At 45.1% G+C, this 19,397-nt stretch overlaps 4 protein-coding genes across 4 annotated transcripts; 3 read left to right on the top strand and 1 right to left on the bottom strand.

Moving 5' to 3' along the window:
- Positions 1-9,430: 9,430 nt before the first annotated feature.
- On the bottom strand, positions 9,431-10,218 carry DFJ58DRAFT_724559 (uncharacterized protein; the record flags this gene model as incomplete). Its single annotated transcript, XM_041385119.1, has 3 exons — positions 9,431-9,519; positions 9,582-9,654; positions 9,724-10,218. 3 exons carry the CDS (start codon positions 10,216-10,218, stop codon positions 9,431-9,433), a joined length of 657 nt encoding a protein of 218 aa, XP_041247326.1.
- Positions 10,219-10,536: 318 nt separating this feature from the next.
- On the top strand, positions 10,537-12,994 carry DFJ58DRAFT_838742 (uncharacterized protein; the record flags this gene model as incomplete). The annotated part of the gene is made up of 7 exons (XM_041392479.1): positions 10,537-10,697; positions 11,143-11,514; positions 11,564-11,662; positions 11,850-12,186; positions 12,226-12,307; positions 12,364-12,916; positions 12,979-12,994. The coding sequence occupies 7 exons, from the start codon at positions 10,537-10,539 to the stop codon at positions 12,992-12,994; spliced, it is 1,620 nt and encodes a 539-aa protein (XP_041247325.1).
- A 678-nt stretch (positions 12,995-13,672) lies between these two features.
- Positions 13,673-15,307, top strand: DFJ58DRAFT_724557 (uncharacterized protein; the record flags this gene model as incomplete). Its single annotated transcript, XM_041385118.1, has 11 exons — positions 13,673-13,909; positions 13,964-13,981; positions 14,037-14,068; positions 14,118-14,195; positions 14,252-14,403; positions 14,458-14,575; positions 14,632-14,669; positions 14,725-14,815; positions 14,874-14,967; positions 15,021-15,191; positions 15,245-15,307. The coding sequence occupies 11 exons, from the start codon at positions 13,673-13,675 to the stop codon at positions 15,305-15,307; spliced, it is 1,092 nt and encodes a 363-aa protein (XP_041247324.1).
- A 2,473-nt stretch (positions 15,308-17,780) lies between these two features.
- On the top strand, positions 17,781-19,389 carry DFJ58DRAFT_771948 (uncharacterized protein). Its single transcript, XM_041389188.1, has 11 exons — positions 17,781-17,831; positions 17,880-17,897; positions 17,961-17,992; positions 18,043-18,120; positions 18,178-18,329; positions 18,400-18,529; positions 18,580-18,617; positions 18,667-18,757; positions 18,813-18,906; positions 18,958-19,128; positions 19,184-19,389. The coding sequence occupies exons 1-11, from the start codon at positions 17,817-17,819 to the stop codon at positions 19,358-19,360; spliced, it is 996 nt and encodes a 331-aa protein (XP_041247323.1). The 5' UTR covers positions 17,781-17,816; the 3' UTR covers positions 19,361-19,389.
- Positions 19,390-19,397: the final 8 nt, after the last annotated feature.

Raw genomic sequence — 19,397 nt, 5'->3', positions numbered from 1 at the left:
CGAGATCTCAAGACCTGATTGATGCCCTTACTGGTGCCACAATGTACTCCAAGATGGATGTATGATGGTGTTAAGACCGTAGCTCAAGGGTAGACGGATCCAAAGGGCTTGGCCTCAGCTCGTGCACTGTGCCCCTTACCCGAGTACGTGCCCTTAATTTCAGAATGAAGTCCAGATGGAATCCGACGAAGTCCAAAGGACTTCCGGAGGCTGGCTACTCTGGTTGAGTGCTGGAGGACTTCTGGATGAGCGCGGGAAACTTTCGGATGAGTATAGGAAACTCTGGAAGAGTTTCACCCACTGCATTAGATCCGAAGGTAAGCTCCCTAGATGGAAACACATAGAAGATAGGCTGCAAGGGACAGAGTCCAAAGCAGGATAGGGTAGGAGGAGTGGTCCGAAGGACAGGACGTCCGGAGGTCCAAAGGTTAAGACGTCCGAAGGTTGTGTCGTCCGAAGGTTACGACGTCCGAAGGTTGCGACGTCTGAAGGTTACAACGTCCGAAGGTTACGACGTCCGGAGGACCGGAGGAGCGGACAGGATTCTAGGACAAGAGAAGAAGGGCTACAACGGACAAGGTCCGGAGTAGAAACAGACGGAGGTAGACTACACTATGGTAGAGTCAGATAGACGGGGTTTAGACAGAAGTCTCGGAAAGACAGGAAGTGCCGGAAAGGCAAAGCTTCGGCTTAGGGAGTCAATCCCTAAGCATGGATATAGACGGAAGGATAAATCCGGAGGACCGGAAGGTTGGCCTAGGGAATCCTTCCCTAGGCCTAAGGAAAGGCAATACTAAGATGGACCGAAGTCCGAGATCAGAATGAGTGAAGTCTAGGATGCGAGAGAGCAAGTCTATGTTGAGCAGAATCTAAGATGATATTCGAACTAAGGAAACTTTACAGGAGTTGTACAGAGGTTTATATACTGGACGGGATCTGAGAGGATCAGTAAGCTGAAGACAAATGCTATGTACGAGCATGTGGAAACATATTGGTAAGTATGAACGGAACATAAACAAATGAACTCGGAGATGAACAAAGTACAAGGATCAATAAGCAAGACGGAAACACAGATAACCGAAGTCCGGAGTCAAGAGGATTACCATAAGGAGATAGACGCTGATTTAAGGTTTGAGCTTCGGATATGAGTATAGGTCGGATCCGGAGGTCTAGAGATATCGGATGAGGCGTCTGGATATCGGATGAGCGGATCTGGAGATCTAGGTGAAGACGAGACTAGGATATAGATCATGGATATCATCCGGTAGTCTAGGGAAGGTAAAGTCTCAGGTAGGATGAGCTCGGATCCGATGGGATCAAGGGTGGATGAAGCAGGCTTAGCTGCGGAGGTCTGAAGGTATGGATATATGGATGTACGAAGGTGTACAGATCCGAACCGATAGTGGACTGGAGGACTGCAGGCATGGATAAGGGTATGGAGGTCCGGATGTGCATCCGGAAGGTGTCCGGAAGGCATGGGAACATCATCGGACGTAGGTCCAGAATACGGGATATGACAGATGGGGGTATAACAATATTCGGATGAAAGAAGGAGATGAGTGGAAGGCAGCTTTCAAAACGCCTTTTGGTCACCACGAACCAACCGTAATGTATTTTGGGTTGATGAACTCTCCAGCAACTTTCCAGACCATGATGAATGAGATATTCAGAGATTTAATAGACGGCAAAACAGTGGTCGTTTATATCGATGACATCTTGGTCTTTACGAATGGAAATAGAGAGCAACACCAGAAAGTCGTGCGAGAAGTACTCAAATGATTAAAAGAGAATGACCTGTACTTGAAGCCTGAGAAATGTAGCTTCAAACAGTCTAAAGTCGAGTTCCTTGGGTTGATTGTGGAAAAGGGCAGTGTGTCTATGGACCCCGTCAAGGTAGAAGGAGTATTAAAATGGCCTGTTCCCAAATGCGTAAAAGATATACAAGCATTCATGGGCTTTGCCAACTTCTATCGAAGATTTATACTTGGGTTCTCAGACATTGCCAGACCAATGATTGATTTACTGAGAAAAGATGCCAAATGGGATTGGACAGAGAGACAGCAAAACGCCTTCGATGAATTAAAGAAGCGTTTTACAGAAGCTCCCGTCTTAGTCATGCCGGATGTTGAAAAGAAAATGAAAATAGAAACCAATGCTTCTGATTATGCAACAGGAGCAGTTCTATCTCAATTGATGGAAGACGATCTATGGCATCCAGTAGCTTATTACTCAAAGTCGATGAATGATGCAGAAAGAAATTATGACATTCACGATAAAGAGTTATTAGCAATCATTCGAGCGTTGGAAGAGTGGAGGCACTATGTGCAGGGAAAACCCCAACATGTGGAGATCTGGACGGATCATAAGAATCTCGAGTATTTCATGACAAGTCAGAAGTTGACAAGAAGGCAAGCCAGATGGAGTTTGTTACTGGCGGAGTACAAATTTACGCTCCAACATAAGCCTGGTGTAGTCAATGACAAAGCCGACCATCTATCTCGGAGAGAAGACCACAGAGGGGGGGTAGAAAAACGATAATTCTGACCGCATTTTGTTGAAAACTGGAATTTTTCAAGATCAATGCTGCTAAAAGAGGCCAAATTCTCATAGAAGGAGAAAGTTCGCTCATGAAAAAGATAAGAAAGAGCACAGAACGAGAGCCCGAAGTAATGAAAGCGCTAGAAACGCTTAAAGCAGCACCGGTACAATTGCGCAGAGGAATCGAAGAATGGAATGTTGAGGACGGATTGGTGTTGTTCCGAGGATTAGTATACGTTCCAAATGATAAAGAGATCCACCGAGAGATATTGGAGTTGTTTCACGACTCTCCACCAGCTGGACACCCTGGACGTGCCAAAACCTTAGAATTGATTTCCAGAAACTATTGGTGGCCTTCAATGACGAAGTATGTCCATGATTATGTAGACGGTTGCGATCGATGCAAACAGACGAAAGTGTTCCCAAGTAGACCAACGGGACCTTTACAGCCAAATGAAGTTCCAGAAGGACCTTGGTAAACGATCTCATGTGACCGGATAGTGGACTTGCCGAAGAGTGAAGGATGCGACAGTATATTTGTTGTTGTTGATCGATTTTCAAAACAATCGCACTTCATTCCCACCACCAAAGACGTAGACTCGAAGGGAATTGCCGAGCTATTTCTAAGAAATGTATGGAAACATCATGGTACACCAAAGAAAGTGATTTCGGATAGAGGAACACAGTTCATCTCGAAGTTTATGGGACAAGTATCGAAAAGATTAGGAACGAAATGGTCTGCCTCGACTTCCTATCATCCCAGAACAGATGGACAAACAGAACATGTAAACCAAGAAGTTGAACAGTACTTGCGTATGTTTACCTCGTACAGACAGAATGATTGGGTATCTTGGCTGCCAATAGCAGAGTTTTCACATAACAATGCAGTCACAGTAACCGGTCACAGTCCGTTCAAAGTCCTTTATGGATATAATCCTGAATTCACTGTATCTCCGAACTCCACATCCTTTATTCCCGCCGCCGATGAGAGAGCAGATCAGATGAGAGAAGCAAGAGATGATGCGGAAAACACTCTGAAAATGGTTAATGAACGCATGAAACGCTTCTATGACCGAGGAGTTAAGGATGCACCTCAGTATCAAAAGGGAGACAAGGTCTGGCTAGACGCAAAAAATATTAAACAACGTCGTCCAAGTCAAAAATTGTCAGATCGTCGTCTTGGGCCCTTTGAAATACTAGAGAAGACCGGTGAAGTGAACTACAGATTGAAATTGCCAGAGAGCTATAAGATTCACCCAGTTTTCCATGTGGAATTGCTTACTCCATATTATGCATCTCAAATGACCCCTCATTCTCAACCCACCCGACCACCTCCAGACATTGTTGACGATCAGGAAGAATTTGTTGTAGAAGAAGTATTAGATAGCCGACAATTCCGAGGAAAAGTGCAATACCGAGTAAAATGGGAAGGATATCCGATAGAAGAATCGACATGGGAGCCAGAAGAAAACGTTAAAAACTCCCTGATTCTAATTGCGGAATTCCATAAGAAGAATCCCATGGCTGCTAAATCCAAAAGAATTCTAGGATCTATTCTTGATACGGATGCATTCAAACAATGGAGAGAGAAAAACATCCGACCATCCTACGTTCGCGATGACGCTCACCCTAGAGAGGGGGTAATGTCACGAATTCCAAATACAAACCATTATTCTTTCCTAAACACTCGTAAAACATCCGTTAAGCGCCCGTCACAAGCGCCTGTCGTTAGCGCTCAGTCAGCGTCTGTACCTATAACCTTCACAAACCCTAACCTGAACCCATCCTTTACATTCCCGAACTTCTCTATTCCATTAGCGCCCACTACCGTTATCTCCGATATATCTGATTTTGACTTTCTTTCACAAGCGATCAAGTCACGTGACTCTAGAACCTTTGAGAACCCTTGCACAGCAGTGACACTGTTTCATGACATCATAGGTGTAGTTATATTTAGATCATCATACGATTCTCTTTTCTATTTAATGATTGGCTAGTTAGTTCAGATTCAGATTCAGTCTCCGCTTCAATATATGTATATAGGTAGCTCGTTGTAGTCAGTAGTTCTTTAGTTCAAACCTCTTTTGTATTAGCTTACTGCTAGCAATCCTAAGACTGTCCCTGCTATCCTTTATCCTCTTGTTGTGATATCCTTGTTTGAGTCCTAGTCTCTGCCCCTGCATTAATTCGTTATAAGGGTTGTGACACTGGTTGGACGATGGATGGATGCTCCTGGATGATGCACGATGCAGGGCGCTTAAGCGCGAGAAAGCGCGCAAGGCGCGCATGTGGGAATACTGCGTGTTGTGCGGGAAAGTAGCGCGCCTATGGCACGTTTCGCAGGAAGTGGTGCGCTCCATGGTGGAAGTCATAGTGGATGATGGTGCAAGTTGTGCCATGAAGGCCAGTTGTCAGAATTTGTAAAATGAGCCCATATGAGCCCACAGAAACGCGAGTCTCTACACCGAGAGGATAAGCAACATAATTACCTGGTAGGAAAAGGGCAGGCTGAGGTGACACCAGTGGAATGTGAGGCAAAGGTGAAGAATGCATGAGAGGTTTTTACTATAGATGGGATGCCAGATGAGGTGAAAGAGACAGCTCATCAAGTGTTATTGAAGTACTTCAGTATTGCAGGTCAGTAATTGCTATCAAGTATCATCGCGGAAAAAGATCATTTAGAATCATGAGATGACAATGACGACCAGCTTCCCTCAACCACTCATCAGATTTCCAAGCAGGAAGCTCTGGTTCATCATCCCCAGTAACCCCACCATAGCTGGAGATATCAACATCAGCTCCATCATCCTCAGCATTATCTCAATTGGGATCAGAACTATCAAAAGCAGAATAAGTTCAGGGACATCTCCAAGGTCAATGCATATATTGTGCAGAGTGAAAAGTGCCTCAACAACACAATAAGTATTGCAGATGTCCTGCTCAGGCGGCAAATCTTTCAAACAGGGACTTGGAAAATGACCCTTGAGTATACCAAACACATGCTCAACAGTGATTCATTGCAAAGACAAGTGCTTGTTAATTTGCAGCAGCAGACTGTTTCAGCAGGCAGCTGCCTATTGACCTCTGGTTTGGTGAATGGGCAGAGGACATAGGGTGACAACAGATAGCCAGAGTCAGGGTCAGTGCATGGAAGGTATGAGGGCAAAGGAGAGTATACCTTTATCAGCAAGAAGAAGAGCATTTGTTTGAAATAATCAAGTTGATGTTGCCAGATGTGAGACTTCTTCCACATTGTGACATCTGATACTGATACTGGCCATCCTAGCTTGATTGCTGTGAATCATTTCTCATGGTCAACAACAGCTTGAACATTGATCTATGTATCAGGTAAGTTAACAGAAAACATTTGAGTTGTATTCAAGATTGACTTACAGCAGGATATTTCTTTTGACAAATAAATGTTAGGCCATTTCGATCCAGCATCTCAGTAAGCCACACGAGGGAGCCATTGAGCATCCCGATGCAATCTGGAATTCCTAACCGGTGAGGCGATCTCAACCTGGCTGGGCTGATATGAAATATCTAAAAATGCTCAACCAGTATAAGTGAGTCTTGGCTCTGCCTAGCTGCTATACTCGCAGAATGCAAGAACGTTTGACCCTAAAGGGGACTGCTACTGAACACAGAACCAGATGAAAGAAAGACCCTTGAAGTGTGATGGATGCGTGAAAGCGCAAGAAGAAAAGCGAAGTGAGCGCGAAGCGTGAGAGAGCGCACTAAGGTAAGCACGAGCATGGGAACGTGAGCGCTAAGGCATGCGTTGTGCATAAAATACCGGATAAGGAAATGGATAAGGAAGCAGATGTGCAAAGCAAGTGCAAATGCAGAGCGAGTGTTATAATGAGTGCGGATAAAGGTCTAGTATAGGCGGATAACGATAACCATTGGAAACACAAAGTGCACCCAAGTGGTGACTACTACTTTAAAGTAAAACCCAATAGTGAGGGAAGTACAGCAAAGGGGAGTAATAATGATGGAGTAGTAAGTCAGCAACTTTATACTATGGAAATCACATCAGGAAGCGGAAGGGATTTATTTTTTTTTTTTTATCCTTGTTTATTGTCCCGTGGGGCGGGGCCCTATGGTGGACACTACCTACAATATTGTACGTTGCTAAATATATATTGTGACTCTGGTGTGTCGGTGCTAATCAATGGTCCGTGCGTGAGCAGGGACAGTGATGCCGTCTCAAGGCGTTGGAATATTGTGTTACATTTTGCGTGCGCTTCTCCTCTTCTCTAGCTGCTCCCTCTTTCCTTCTTCCTCATTCCTTCTCCTCTGGGGGGGTGATGTCTCCGAAAGCCTGTTCCATTCTTCTTGTGCACACGATGTATTTGAGTGTCGCTCTGATTCCTTTGCTTTCGCTTAGAAGATATTTGATGTGGAGCTGGCGTGGTCCTACTTCCATGCTGAGTGCGTTGCGTTGTCTGGCGAATTTGGGGCATACTAACAGGAAGTGGTGGACAGTTTCTTCATGGGCATGGCATTCCTGGCATGTCGCTGACGGCGCTCTAGCTATGCGGTGGAGATGTTTGTTGAGGGCGATGTGACCGGTGCATAGTTGGAAGAGTAGCGTCCCATGCTTTCTTGGTAGGTCTGCGATTTTGCTTGTGAATTTCTGCGATGCAGGGCACTTAAGTGCGAGAAAGCACACAAGGCGCGCATGCGGGAATACTGTGCATTGTGTGGGAATGTATCGCGCCTATGGCGCATTTCACGGGAAAGCTGCACATTATGTGCGGAATGGCTAGAGACATAGTAGAAGTCGAATATAGCTGATGGTGCGAGTCGTGCATTGAAGGCCAATTGTCATGAGTTGTGAAAAGGTGCAAAATGTGCCCATATGTGCCTGCAGAAACGCGAGTCTCTACACCGGTCCATAACATGTCTCAGTCATTTCATTTCGACAATCCTTGTCACTCCAGGTGATTACTTGCATCTCAATCTCCTGCAGAGCACATACTACGCACTTGCAATAGAGAAAAACAGTTCCAAAACCAATCCCAAGCTTATGGGCAGCTTGCATGGAGTCCACCACCATGAGTCCCATAATGAAGGAGGAAACACGCGAGTTGATAGCACACAGGTCACTGCAGCTTTCTTCCTGTTGATTCAAAGATTGGATTCTGCTCTGATATTTGCACTAAGCAGTCAAACATTGCATGACCAACACTGTCAGAGCATCAGCATATTAAGGAGAACAAAAACGAAGCACACTCACTGATATTCACGACAAAAGTCTTGATCAGGCCAACTTAATAATATATCAAAGAATTGGTTGCACTTTTGCCACTGGATATAGGGACCACGAGACTTGTGCATGAATAGCATCAGAGAGAGCACACGAAGGCCTCTTGCTGTCCCATGGAAAAAGTAGGTGAGCTGTTCAGTGACTTCCTCATTGTTGAAATCTTGATGTTCCAAAGTGAAAAGTTCCTCGAGGTGGCCTTGCTTATGCCTGGATACAGCCAATGTACTGGCCAGAACAGAATGTAAAGTTAAAATATCCTTATGATCTTGCTTTTGTAGCTGTGCACGGGGCATATTGATCACTGTTGAACATCAAACAATGCATTGAATTGGCATTGACTGATGGGAACTGATAACAAAATTGCCAGCTAACAGCTGGTGTGTGGTTCCAAATAAGGAGTTGTAAGTGTCAGCAATTAGTTTTGTAACTTGCTTGGATCCCAGGTGAATGTGAACTTTTAGAATTGAGCAGCCCTAAGATTACCTTACTTGCCAAGGTCATATGAAAAGTTACTTTGTGCTCAGATTACTGTAGTATTTTGTTCAATTCAACACACCCTTGTGACCATGACATCTTTGGTGCTTTCGACATTTCGACAGATCCACCTGTGACCTGTGACATATCCTAAATTTTCATCAGTCTTAATATCATTGGCCAGGAAATTTGTTAAGCCTAACTGCAATCTATTGTGAGGTGAAGAAATTGAGAATTCACAGCCTTTGCACAAATAGTGTACCTAGCGTGTGAAAATTGCTTCTGCTGTCACTCACTGGATCAATTTGACAAATGCGCTTGTGACCTGTGACAGGTGCCAAATTTCATTTTCAACAAGGGGGTATGTGACATGTGACTGTTGAATTAAATGAAATACTACAGTAAATACAAATACAAATAAAGAACTCAGGAAGTGCCGCCTGCGCCGGCAGAAACCTTACTTGACCAACTAACATGACTGGTAACAGGAAAGAAAAAAGTTCATTTGCTGCTTGGATTGAATTAACGAGCAGATACAATTTTGGGAGAAGAGGCTATAACTAGACCATACTAAAGGATCAACTGAGATTAGCACAGATTGTAGATGAAGTGTCAACTTGAGAAATTCAATGAAATAGTGCGTATCAAAGGGAATGTTGGATGAAATGGATGAGTGAAGAAACAAAAAATGAATTTTAAGACCGCACTACAAAGAAAGTGAGTATCGTACATGCAGCTGCAGCGAAGGTATCTGAACTCACATCAGTTAGGGTGGTTGGCGACTCATTGGGATCGAAACTGCATTACAAGGAACTTCGTAAGCACTGAACAGCTTCAGTAAAGATGCATCAACTCACATCAGTTACGGTTCCTTTTGGTTGGTGACTCATTTGGATCAAAAAATTGAGAGACAGTTCTCTTGCGAGGTGTTCCAGGAAGAGGAGTGGGCAGAGAAATGACACATATCATTACAATGTCAGCAGTGTATGTGTCAATACCACTATTTGGCAGCTTGTGCTTCTTTGGAGTAATTGGCCAGTGAGATAGAGAGAAGTGCAACTTGATGGTGGCACCTCCAAGTATGCGGCAGTATTGCCGTGGGTCAATCAGGTTGCCTTTCAGATCATATGCCAGGATGGGAACTACTCAATGGGTTTTCTTGATCCCCTCCAGACCACCCTTGGCAGCATCGTTGACCGTTGGCCAGTTCTCGATCAAAAAGATACCATCAAGTTCTAGATAACCGTATCCATACACAATTAAGCATTTGAGCAAATGTATAATAGGGCTAACATACTGTTGGTTTGGGAATCTGAGTTGTGCTCTTCGTCCTCTGTATTGTTGGTGGCCAGATCATCACTGTCAAGTGGCTTCGCACATCAATTAACATCAAATAAATAATGGATATTACTACTTATTTCAAACAGCGCATGGCGCACTTTGAAGCAATATTCATCAGTGTATGGTGGGAAAACACCACGTTTGAGGATAAAGCCATCAGTTGTAATGATGTCTTGCACCCACTTCAGGTTCTCGATGACAACGTCAAAATCAGTGTTGAAGGACTCAATATTTGGCCGCTCATTAGTGCAAGAGGGCTTAATAGTAGCGAAATCCGGCCAGAAGTAGGATGCTCCCTTGTAGCTGGCATCTGCGGTCAAGTAATAATCATTGGAAGATACTTGCGCGACTGCACTGAGGACTGCAATCTCTGGTCCTAGCAGGTCAGTTGCTGGGCCAGAAGCAGAGGTTGATGGTGTGATGACAAGTTGATTGGCCTTGCCCATGCGGCACCATGCAATGCTCTTGTGAAATGAATGATCACCTATATATCTGACGGTCAAAAAATGTTGAGAACTGGTATAAAACGCATCACCGATATACATGCCAGATTCGACAAGGCAGTCTTGAATCTGACTGAGACGTGTTGGCATAGTTGGGAGAGTTGTGGTACAAGGCATTGAGAAGATGCGACAGTGTCACAACCCTTATAACAAATTAACGCAGGGGCAGAGACTAGGACTCAAACAAGGATATCACAACAAGAAGGATAGAGAATAGCAGGTATGTCTTGGATTGCTAGCAATGAGCTAATACACAAGAGGTTTGAACTGAAGAACTACTGACTATAATGAGCTACCTATATACATATATTGAAACGGAGACTGAATCTGAATCTGAACTAACTAGCCAATCATTAAATAGAGAAAGGAATCGTACAATGATCTAAATATAACTACACCTATGATGTCATGAAACGTGTTACTGCTGTGCAAGGGTTCTCGAAGGTTCTAGGGTCACGTGACTTGATCGCTTGTGAAAGGAAGTCGAAATCGGGAATGTTGGAGATAAAGGTAGTGGGTGCTAATGGAATAGAGAAGTTGGGAAATGTAAAGGATGGGTTCGGGTTAGGGTTTGTGAAGGTTATAGGTACAGACACTGACTGAGCGCTAACGACAGGCGCTTGTGATGGGCGCTTAACGGGTGTTTTACGAGTGTTCAAGTAGGAATAATGATTTGTATTTGGAACTCGTGACAGACAGGGTATAGCCTGAGTGAGCAATAAATAAAGGAGAAAGATAGAATGTAAAGCGGGACAAGAGACAGTTAAAATAATAAATGAAATCGCTCACCTTTTATATGCCTGGCCCAGGTCTGTGCACAGGAAAATCTACCAAGAGATAATTGCAAACCAGAGTGCAGCGTCCCTTGCCAAATAAAGCCATAAGTATTGTGTCAGGAACTCAATGACAGGCTTTGGCTCTTACCAGACTACCAATGGATACTGCACAATCAAACGATGACTTAAACCACCTATCCATCAAAGAAATCCTTGCGTGATTGAAGGGTATCATTAGCTTCTCGTGTGAGGAATGCAGCAAAAAAGACAAGCTCGTGGCCCGAATACTCACCAGTGCACCGCAAGAGCAAATTGACTTCCTCCAGCAGGCTGGGCAGATGAAGAAACAAGAGGCAGAGGGAAAAAGGCTTGAAGGAACAAGAAAACATAAATGTGCTGATGATTGTCTGGCACATCGAGTTGCTCAGAGACTTGATGATATGGAGGAGGAGACACCAGCAAAGGATGCATATGACTCTGCAAGGTTCCTGGAGCTTCCATCAACAGAAGAGGTGAAAGATTGTTACCGGAAGTTCTATGATGCAACATCAAATGCTGCACTGGCATCTGGTGTTTGTGGTGTCTGCGTGCGGGAGGCTGGAGCCATGGAGTAAAAGCTGATGCAGATTCACTTTGATGACATTCCCAATGTATGTCAGCTGGTTCCTTCAGCTCCTCATCCTGCCCATGATCTCCATAATGGAAAGCTCCTGGAGCCCACTGGCGTCAAATCAGAATGCAACAATACCTGGGTTAATGTCTGTCAAACCTGTCAGCATGACCTCCAAAATGATGGCAAAAAACCACCTCGTCTTTCACTTGCCAATAACCTGTGGATCAGACGAGTTCCATGGCAGCTCCAAGTCTTGACATTTCCAGAGCAGCTCCTTATCGCCCTCCTCTATCCTGCGTGTTTGTATTCAAACTGTTTCCAAAAAAGTTCAGTTGTGTACGTGATGCATCTACGCTTCAACGTGGGATGTGGGGAAATGTTAGTACCTACGATATGCCCTTGAAGGGGGTTGCATTGATGCTTGAGGGAAAGCTCCTGCCTCGTACCCCTGCAATACTTGCCTCAATCATCTCTGTCACTTTCATCGGCCATGGCAAGCTACCACGTCATTGGATGCGGACAACATGTTGTGTCAGGCGCCAGGTTGTGTTCAATGCCCTACAGTGGTTGAAAATGAACAACACCAAATACTATGGAGATATTGAGATCAGCAATTCACGGATTGAGGAACTACCAGAGGATGATGTCCCACCAGAAATTATTGGGATAGTCTGCCAATTGATAGATGTTGGGATTGTAGATTAAGAGGGTGCTAGATATGTGCCAAATGATGATGGCGAGCAGGACAAAACATCACCAAATGACAAAGAAGAGCTGAATGACACAGAAGGTTAGTGCTTGGAATTACATGACCCATACAGATCGATTCTAATTTGCTTACCATAGGACCTGACATCATCCCTTTACAAGTGTCGGGCACAATCGATACTGATATGTCAAGGCTAGCCGCGAGTGAGATGATAACTTGGGGCCTTGCAAACCTATGGAATGAAGGGAAAGAGGGGGGTTATGCTGTGCAGCATGGTCAAAAGCCTGTCAGTGATTTTCCTCCCAATCCAAACGAGCACGGGAAACAAGGGGAAGAACATCACAATTTCTTCGAGAAGGCCTTTCCCTGCCTGTTTCCATATGGAGAGGGAGGGATTGAAGCAACACAAGCGGTCAAGGTTGACTTTGGAGAGCACGTCAGATGGGTGTTGTGCTACTATGACCGGCATTTTAGAAGACATGAGACCTTCCCATTCGTTCCATTTGGTATCCTGCAATGGCGGCAATCTCTTGGGTCTGCACAGCTCCAGATGAGGCGTCAGACATTCAAGCTTGATGTGAAGATTCTATCCACCATTACCCTGGATAAGCTTCAGAAAGCACAGAACAAAGAAGAAAAGAACCTACCGACTTTGGATCCTGCTATTCAGCTTCTGAAGAAACATATACAGTAAGCAACAAAACTGTTGCAATGTTTGCGTCATTTTGATTGTTCTGTCTGTATCATTACAGGACTCGCTGCTATTAACATGTAAATGAGGGCAATATTGTAGCCCTACATCCAGGCTACAATAGTTGTACCACAATTAAGGTGTGAAACAATTTCCATAAAGAGATACAAGTAATTTACTACAGGGTATGCATTGCAACGGTTTTGTTGCTGATAATTTATAATATGTTGAAGAGCTCTCATTATTCTTTCGCTTTAACTCTCATAGACATGGTCTCTGATGTTATTGCAACTTGAGACAACCACAATGACATATTAAAATCAACTAAATGCACCTGTACAATCACGAAAAAAGCAAGGTCATCGTGAAAGCCATGGCTTGAGCCGCTGGCTCCGGCTTTTCAATTTCCCATACCGGGCCCCAAGCCATGGTCAGGCCATGACTTGGACCTAGCTTGGCTCGGCCTAATTAGGGCCAGCTTTGGCCGGCCTGCGGCTTGAAGCCGGGCCGTGCACATCACTAGATCCTTATCTTAAACTAAAAATACTCGGCGGGAATGTCACGTGTATATGACAATGTGACTCTTGAAGGAGCCCTATACTTATGCCGCCGATAGCTTAAATTTGTATTACCAACTTATGGAGTCGGTACGTTGACTTGTACCTTGTAAAAAGGCGATCACCTCTCAGCACACATATCACTAGGGCATTAGCGCAACGTTCTCAGGCTGAACCCAGGGAAAACAAACCTTCAAGATGAGCAACAGCGAGTCTCCTCTCATTCACACCATGAGACACAACTATGGTTCGACACAATCCACTTCTGGCACATCCCGAGATGATGGAGCAATGGATAGACGGTCCACTGTCCCAAGTTTTGTTGCTAATAACGCCGGGATGCTATACATTATATCTTCCGAGTTTTTTTTCGCTTCCATGAATCTATCGGTGAAGTTGCTAAACAGCTTGGAGCCTCCGGTGCACGCGTTTGAAGTCAGCTGTTTCTTTATATTTATTTCCCGAACGGAATCAATCTCATTATAACAGGTTATTGTAGTTAGAATGGTGCGTCAAAGAGTTTTTACGAACTGCACTCATTTGAATATAGATTCGTCCCTAGGGCATCACGTTGACGTGCTGTGTGATATACATGTATGTTAGTTACTTCTTCAGACAATACCCTGCGACTGACGGCGCGAAGGATTGTCACGGGGGTCCCGAATCCGGTCATTGGCCCCAAAGGTGTTCGAACACTACTGGTAATCCGTGGGATCAGCGGGTGCGTATTAATCTACACACACAACCTCCATTTTTGGTGATCATTTCATCGCTCAGGTTTCTCGGATTATGTGGACTGTATCTGTCGCTTCAGTATCTATCTGTCGCAGATGCGACAGTCCTGACTTTCTTGACACCTCTTACAACTGCGGTTGCTGGATGCCTCCTCCTTAGGGAGGGCTACTCTGTCACTCAAGCCGTCGCGGGAGGTGAGAGTTATGCTCTGACCTCTCTTGTCCATAGATACTCAGAGGTGTCACTAGTTTGCAGTTTACTTGGTGTTGTCCTCATCGCTCGCCCCCCATTTCTATTCAACTCCATGCCAGCTGCTATTCCTGACTCGCTGGAAACAACCCCAGCACAAAGGCTGGCGGCTGTTGGGTGAGCGTCGTCATTTGTACATCGCTCCTCCCATTTCACCATTCAATGTTCGGTAGGGCATCTTTGATTGGTGTTGTTGGAGCCACTGGAGCATGTACGCATCGTTGTCGACCTTCTCACGTTGATGACTGCTTCAATGATTTTCGCAGATACCTCGATTCGCGCAATTGGAAAGCGAGCTCATCCGATGCATGTGATGACATTCTTTTCCTTGTGGTGCACCATCATCGCATCTTTGGGGTTCGCAGATATATCTTTGCATATTTGCGCGTCACATTAATCATTTGCTATGTAACAGGATGGTCGTCTTCAATATTCCTGTCGTATATCCTAGATCATGGAGATGGTCACTTCTTTTGCTCATGGTCGGTGTCTTTGGCTTCGTGGCACAGGTCAGCTACTAGTGACCCTCCATTCATTCACCGGTAATTCACTGCCTTTCCAGACTCTCTTGACGTTGGGGTTGCAACGAGAAACTGTATCGCGCGGTACCACTGGAATGTATATCCAGATACTTTTTGCTGTGGTGCTCGAACGCCTAATCTTCGGAGTTGTACCGTCTTTGCTGTCAGTTCTCGGCGCCGCTATCATCATGTCTTCCGCTCTCTGTGTCGTCGTGAGTGATCATCCTGTTCTGTTACATGACTCCTTTACTCATCTCACTATCAGTTGACAGGGCGACAACCTACCCCCGACAGCACCGCTGAAAGCACCGCTGACAGTACAGCTTAACATATTGGATACCTGTCCCTTCTCAGGGCGCACGAATTTACAGGTCTATATAAAACCTGTAATTGTTCCCTAGTATGAGAGCTTGTAGCACTCTGTGATGACTCCGAGTTTGCTCCGCCCGCTCATCTACCTCTCGACGAAAGCCTGAACACCATCACGGCATTCACAGCTGAGATTGACCGCGACACCTGCCCCTACCTTAGTGCTTGTTATTTCTGCCCCCGTCCTGTGGCATGCATCGTCACTTGTATCCTTTTTCCTTATCGCGCGGTAAGTGTGGTTCCTCGACGATCTTCCAAGTCCGTATCTTCCAGAGTCCCTCGCCGCGTGTGTTGTCTGTCGACAGCCTTCCGTAGCTTTTTTTTGATGCCGCTGGGTTAATCGTGGAATCACTGGGTGCACATTTGATCTACACGCAGAATCTCAATTTTTTGATGGTGATTTCGCCGCTCATGTTTTTCAGAATATGTGGACTGTATTGGTCTTGTCAACAGTCCTCATTTTCTTGGTACCTCTAACGACAGCACATCCTTTTCAAGGAGGGTTACTCCGTCATTCAAGCTGTCGCGGGAGGTGAGAGATATGCTCTTACTTCTCTTGTCTACGACCACTTATAGAGGCGTCATTAGTTTGCGGTTTACTTGGTGTTGCCCTGATCGCGCGCCTGCTTTCCAGCTGTCATCCCTGAAGGACGCTACTTGCTGTTAGAAATCAACCTGTCAATATGGTACATAGTTGCTTTTTCGTTTGACTTAGATACTCGTTCAGTACGCCAGCGGAGTTGTCACATCAGGTCACTCCACGCACGATACTTTCGTTACACTCGTTTTTTCGCCTTTTTCCCGAGTCTCTTATACTCGACTGGGGGTAAGTAATATCTTAGTATACTCACTACACTCCTTACTGATGTACTGTAGAACTCACCCGAGTTCGTTCTATTTAGACGCTTGCCGTCTTTCACTTGCCAGAATCGACCCCGGCGCAAAGACTAGTGGCTATTGGGTGAGCACCCTTCACTCAATTTACCATTCTATGTTCGGTGTGCTTGGTGCCACTGGAGCATTTACGCATTGTGACTGACCTCATGATAATGACCACTTCACTGGGTTTCCTCGGACACTTTAATTCGTGCGGAAACGCGCTCATCTGTTGCATCTAATGACATTCTATTTGTTGTGGTGTGCCATCGTGGCATCTCCGAGGTTCACAGATACATCCCTACACTTTACGTGTCGTGTTGATTATTTAGCATCTAACAGGATAATTGCCTTCAGCATTCTGTTGTATATCGACAAGGTGTGCATTTTGCTGTAGTGCTTGAACATATAATCTTCGGGGTTACGCTGTTCCTACTGTCAGTTATTGGCGCCGCCCATCGTTTCTACTTGTCTCGTCGTGAGTGGCCATAAATACACTGTCGTCGGTTAATAGTTTCTGACACGTGATTTACATGCAACCAGCCATATACTTCACCCAACAACTTGAAAGCAGTAACCTACCAAACGCGACACGGCCAGTGACATTCTGCGAGGGATCTATTCTTATTATTACTAGAAGTAGTATCTACATCTACAGTCTAGTCAGCAGTTAAGAATAGACCAAGGCCCCCGTTACCTCGGCAATGCATAAGGGAAGTTGAACGTTGAGGACCCACATACACGTTCAAATCACTGCGAGTGAGTGTTGTAACGTTGATTGTCAGAATCTGTCCACCGTCTAACGTCTAGCCGATGTTTAGCAGACCTTGACGAAACACCCCTGTCGCCCATCCGACAAGCTAAACTTAAACTTGCCATTAGTTCGGAGTTTGGTTTGTCGCCTTTCCCAGATTCACGGTTCTCTTCACCATGATGTAACAAGGCTTGCCGAGTTCAACTTCTCGACTGAAAAAAGCGTTTGTGTGAGGTAAGCGACAGACCCTGGTTAGCTCTGAGAGGTTCTCTTAAACATCGACTTGGTTAATATGCTACAGGTCACGTACCTCGAGACATCATAACTGGAATACTCTCACTGGTCACGTTGAGCAGTGAGAACTTTCCCGACAGTCAGCTGGTTTTTATTATTGTACCATCCACTAAAATTGTGTGGCTCTCAGTCAGCATATGATGTATATTAGGATCGGAGCACGCTCGAGATGACCCTGGCTGAGATCGATATCCACCTCGAACCCACGCGTCACTCCAGCCCTAGGCTGGTACGTTCAATTCCTCCCGTAACATCCAGTTGAACGTGACTGTAAATGAGCACGACAAACGCCTATATCGCCCTATCCCAGAGCCCAACGGAGGACGAAACTCACTTGGATGATATCGATCTAACATCTTCTGCCCCAACACGACGTCAATTTTTTGGTCCTCAGTCTAGATGGTTTGAGAATTTGCAGCTACGATGGCGAGGGGTAATTGCCTTCGTCGAGACGAACCTGGGGATGCTGTTGATCATAGTGGCGCAATTCTTCTTCGTATGCATGAACCTTGGCGTCAAGCAGCTGGACAGCCTCGATGTACCTATGCACACCCTTGAAGTATGTTCGCTTGTACATATCTTAAAAACCAGGCTTATAGTTTGATAGCTCATCGCAGTCCGTATGGTTGGTATTTCAATATATTCTGGCAGATACAAATCTTTGATCAAGCCGTCCGAATATTATCAGGGTATCACCCTGGCGTGCTGTGTATTATATATGTACGTCGTTCAAGTAACGGTTGTGTCCGCCCTCATATATGTTTTGACAGGGTTGCAATGAAGATTCCAGATCCTTTCCTTGGTCCCAAAGGCGTGAGGCTGTTGTTGGTGAACAGAGGCTTGTGCGGGTGAGTTCTGACTTGGAGAAATAGTCATTATAACACAGTTACTGAAATTCCCTCAAGTTTCTTCGGCCTGTTCGGGATGTACTATTCCCTGCAGTACCTTTCATTAGCAGATGCGACTGTGTTGAGTTTTCTTGCGCCGCTCTCAGCAGCAATAGGTGGATACATCGTCTTAAAGGAGCCTTATTCGAAGCATGAAGCATTTGCAGGCAGTTCGTGCAATCATCCTTTCTTAGCGTCCTTCTGACACTTATTCACGCTCATTGACGTTCATTCCCCTAGTCGTGAGCTTGCTTGGTGTCATTTTAATTGCTCGACCGCCTTTTTTGTTTGGTAATACTTCAAGCGTAAACTCGGACAGCAGTGATGCGGCTTCTAGAGCCACTGCGACAGACAGGATACGAGCTGTCTGGTAAGATACCATTATCCTCGATGTTTTTTTTGCTTCAACCTTCTCCAAAGTGTTGCTGTTTTTGGAATTGTCTTAGGGACTGGTGCCTGTACGTCGTTGTTGCCCACGAGAGCTACTTCATAACCAGTGTGTTGCAGTATTATCAATGCGTGCGATAGGCAAACGCGCTCATCCGATGCATCTTATGATGTTTTTTTCTGCATGGTGTACAATTGTTGCCTCCTCTGCGTGAGCTCCATTGTCGTGTCTTATGGCTCGCGCTCTGATTAATATTGGCGTGCAGAATGTACTTCATGATGATTCCAATTGTTTACCCTCACAACTGGAAATGGGCTGCCATGTTGATTTTCATCGGACTTTCGGGTTTTTTCGCGCAGGCAAGTTGTTGTCATTATCCTTGACTTTGCCCGCTTAAAGTCGATTTAAAGACTTTGACTACGATCGGCTATCAACGCGAGACTGCAGCACGTGGTTCTATGGGTCAATATGTACAGCTCTTATTCGCTGGTGTCCTGGAATACGTATTCTTCGGCACAGTTCCTTCAACGCTATCGCTCATCGGAGCCGCTATCATCATGACATCGGCTATATACGTTATTGTGCGTTGTCGTTTTTTGTGATATCTGTTTTGTGGATTTCAAATACTTCTGTTAGGTTTTAAAGAAGGGTTCACCGAAGACACCTGAGGTTATTAGCCTCAGAGAGGTGGACTCCGACCTTGAGGAAGGCCTGTTGTATGCTGAATCGCTAAACACGACGATTAAACTTTCCGAGACGAGCTCAAGCGGGAGGATAGGGCATGACGAAGAATTAAAGGAAAAGCCACTATGATACTGCGTGAAGTTTATGATTTAACAACCTACTGTCA

Source organism: Suillus subalutaceus, assembly GCF_016647625.1.
Source record: "Suillus subalutaceus strain FC151 chromosome Unknown DFJ58scaffold_20, whole genome shotgun sequence".
NCBI classification, from domain to species: domain Eukaryota; kingdom Fungi; phylum Basidiomycota; class Agaricomycetes; order Boletales; family Suillaceae; genus Suillus; species Suillus subalutaceus.
The sequence above is the reverse complement of the archived record's forward strand: the minus strand, read 5'-3'. Positions and strand labels throughout refer to the sequence as shown.

Excerpts from the sequence above, each read along its gene's own strand:
- DFJ58DRAFT_771948 (XM_041389188.1), top strand. Across the intron at positions 18,530-18,579 it reads GACAGGATACGAGCTGTCTG|TGTTGCTGTTTTTGGAATTG; the intron begins GTAAGATACCAT and ends CCTTCTCCAAAG. Across the intron at positions 18,618-18,666 it reads TGTCTTAGGGACTGGTGCCT|TATTATCAATGCGTGCGATA; the intron begins GTACGTCGTTGT and ends AGTGTGTTGCAG.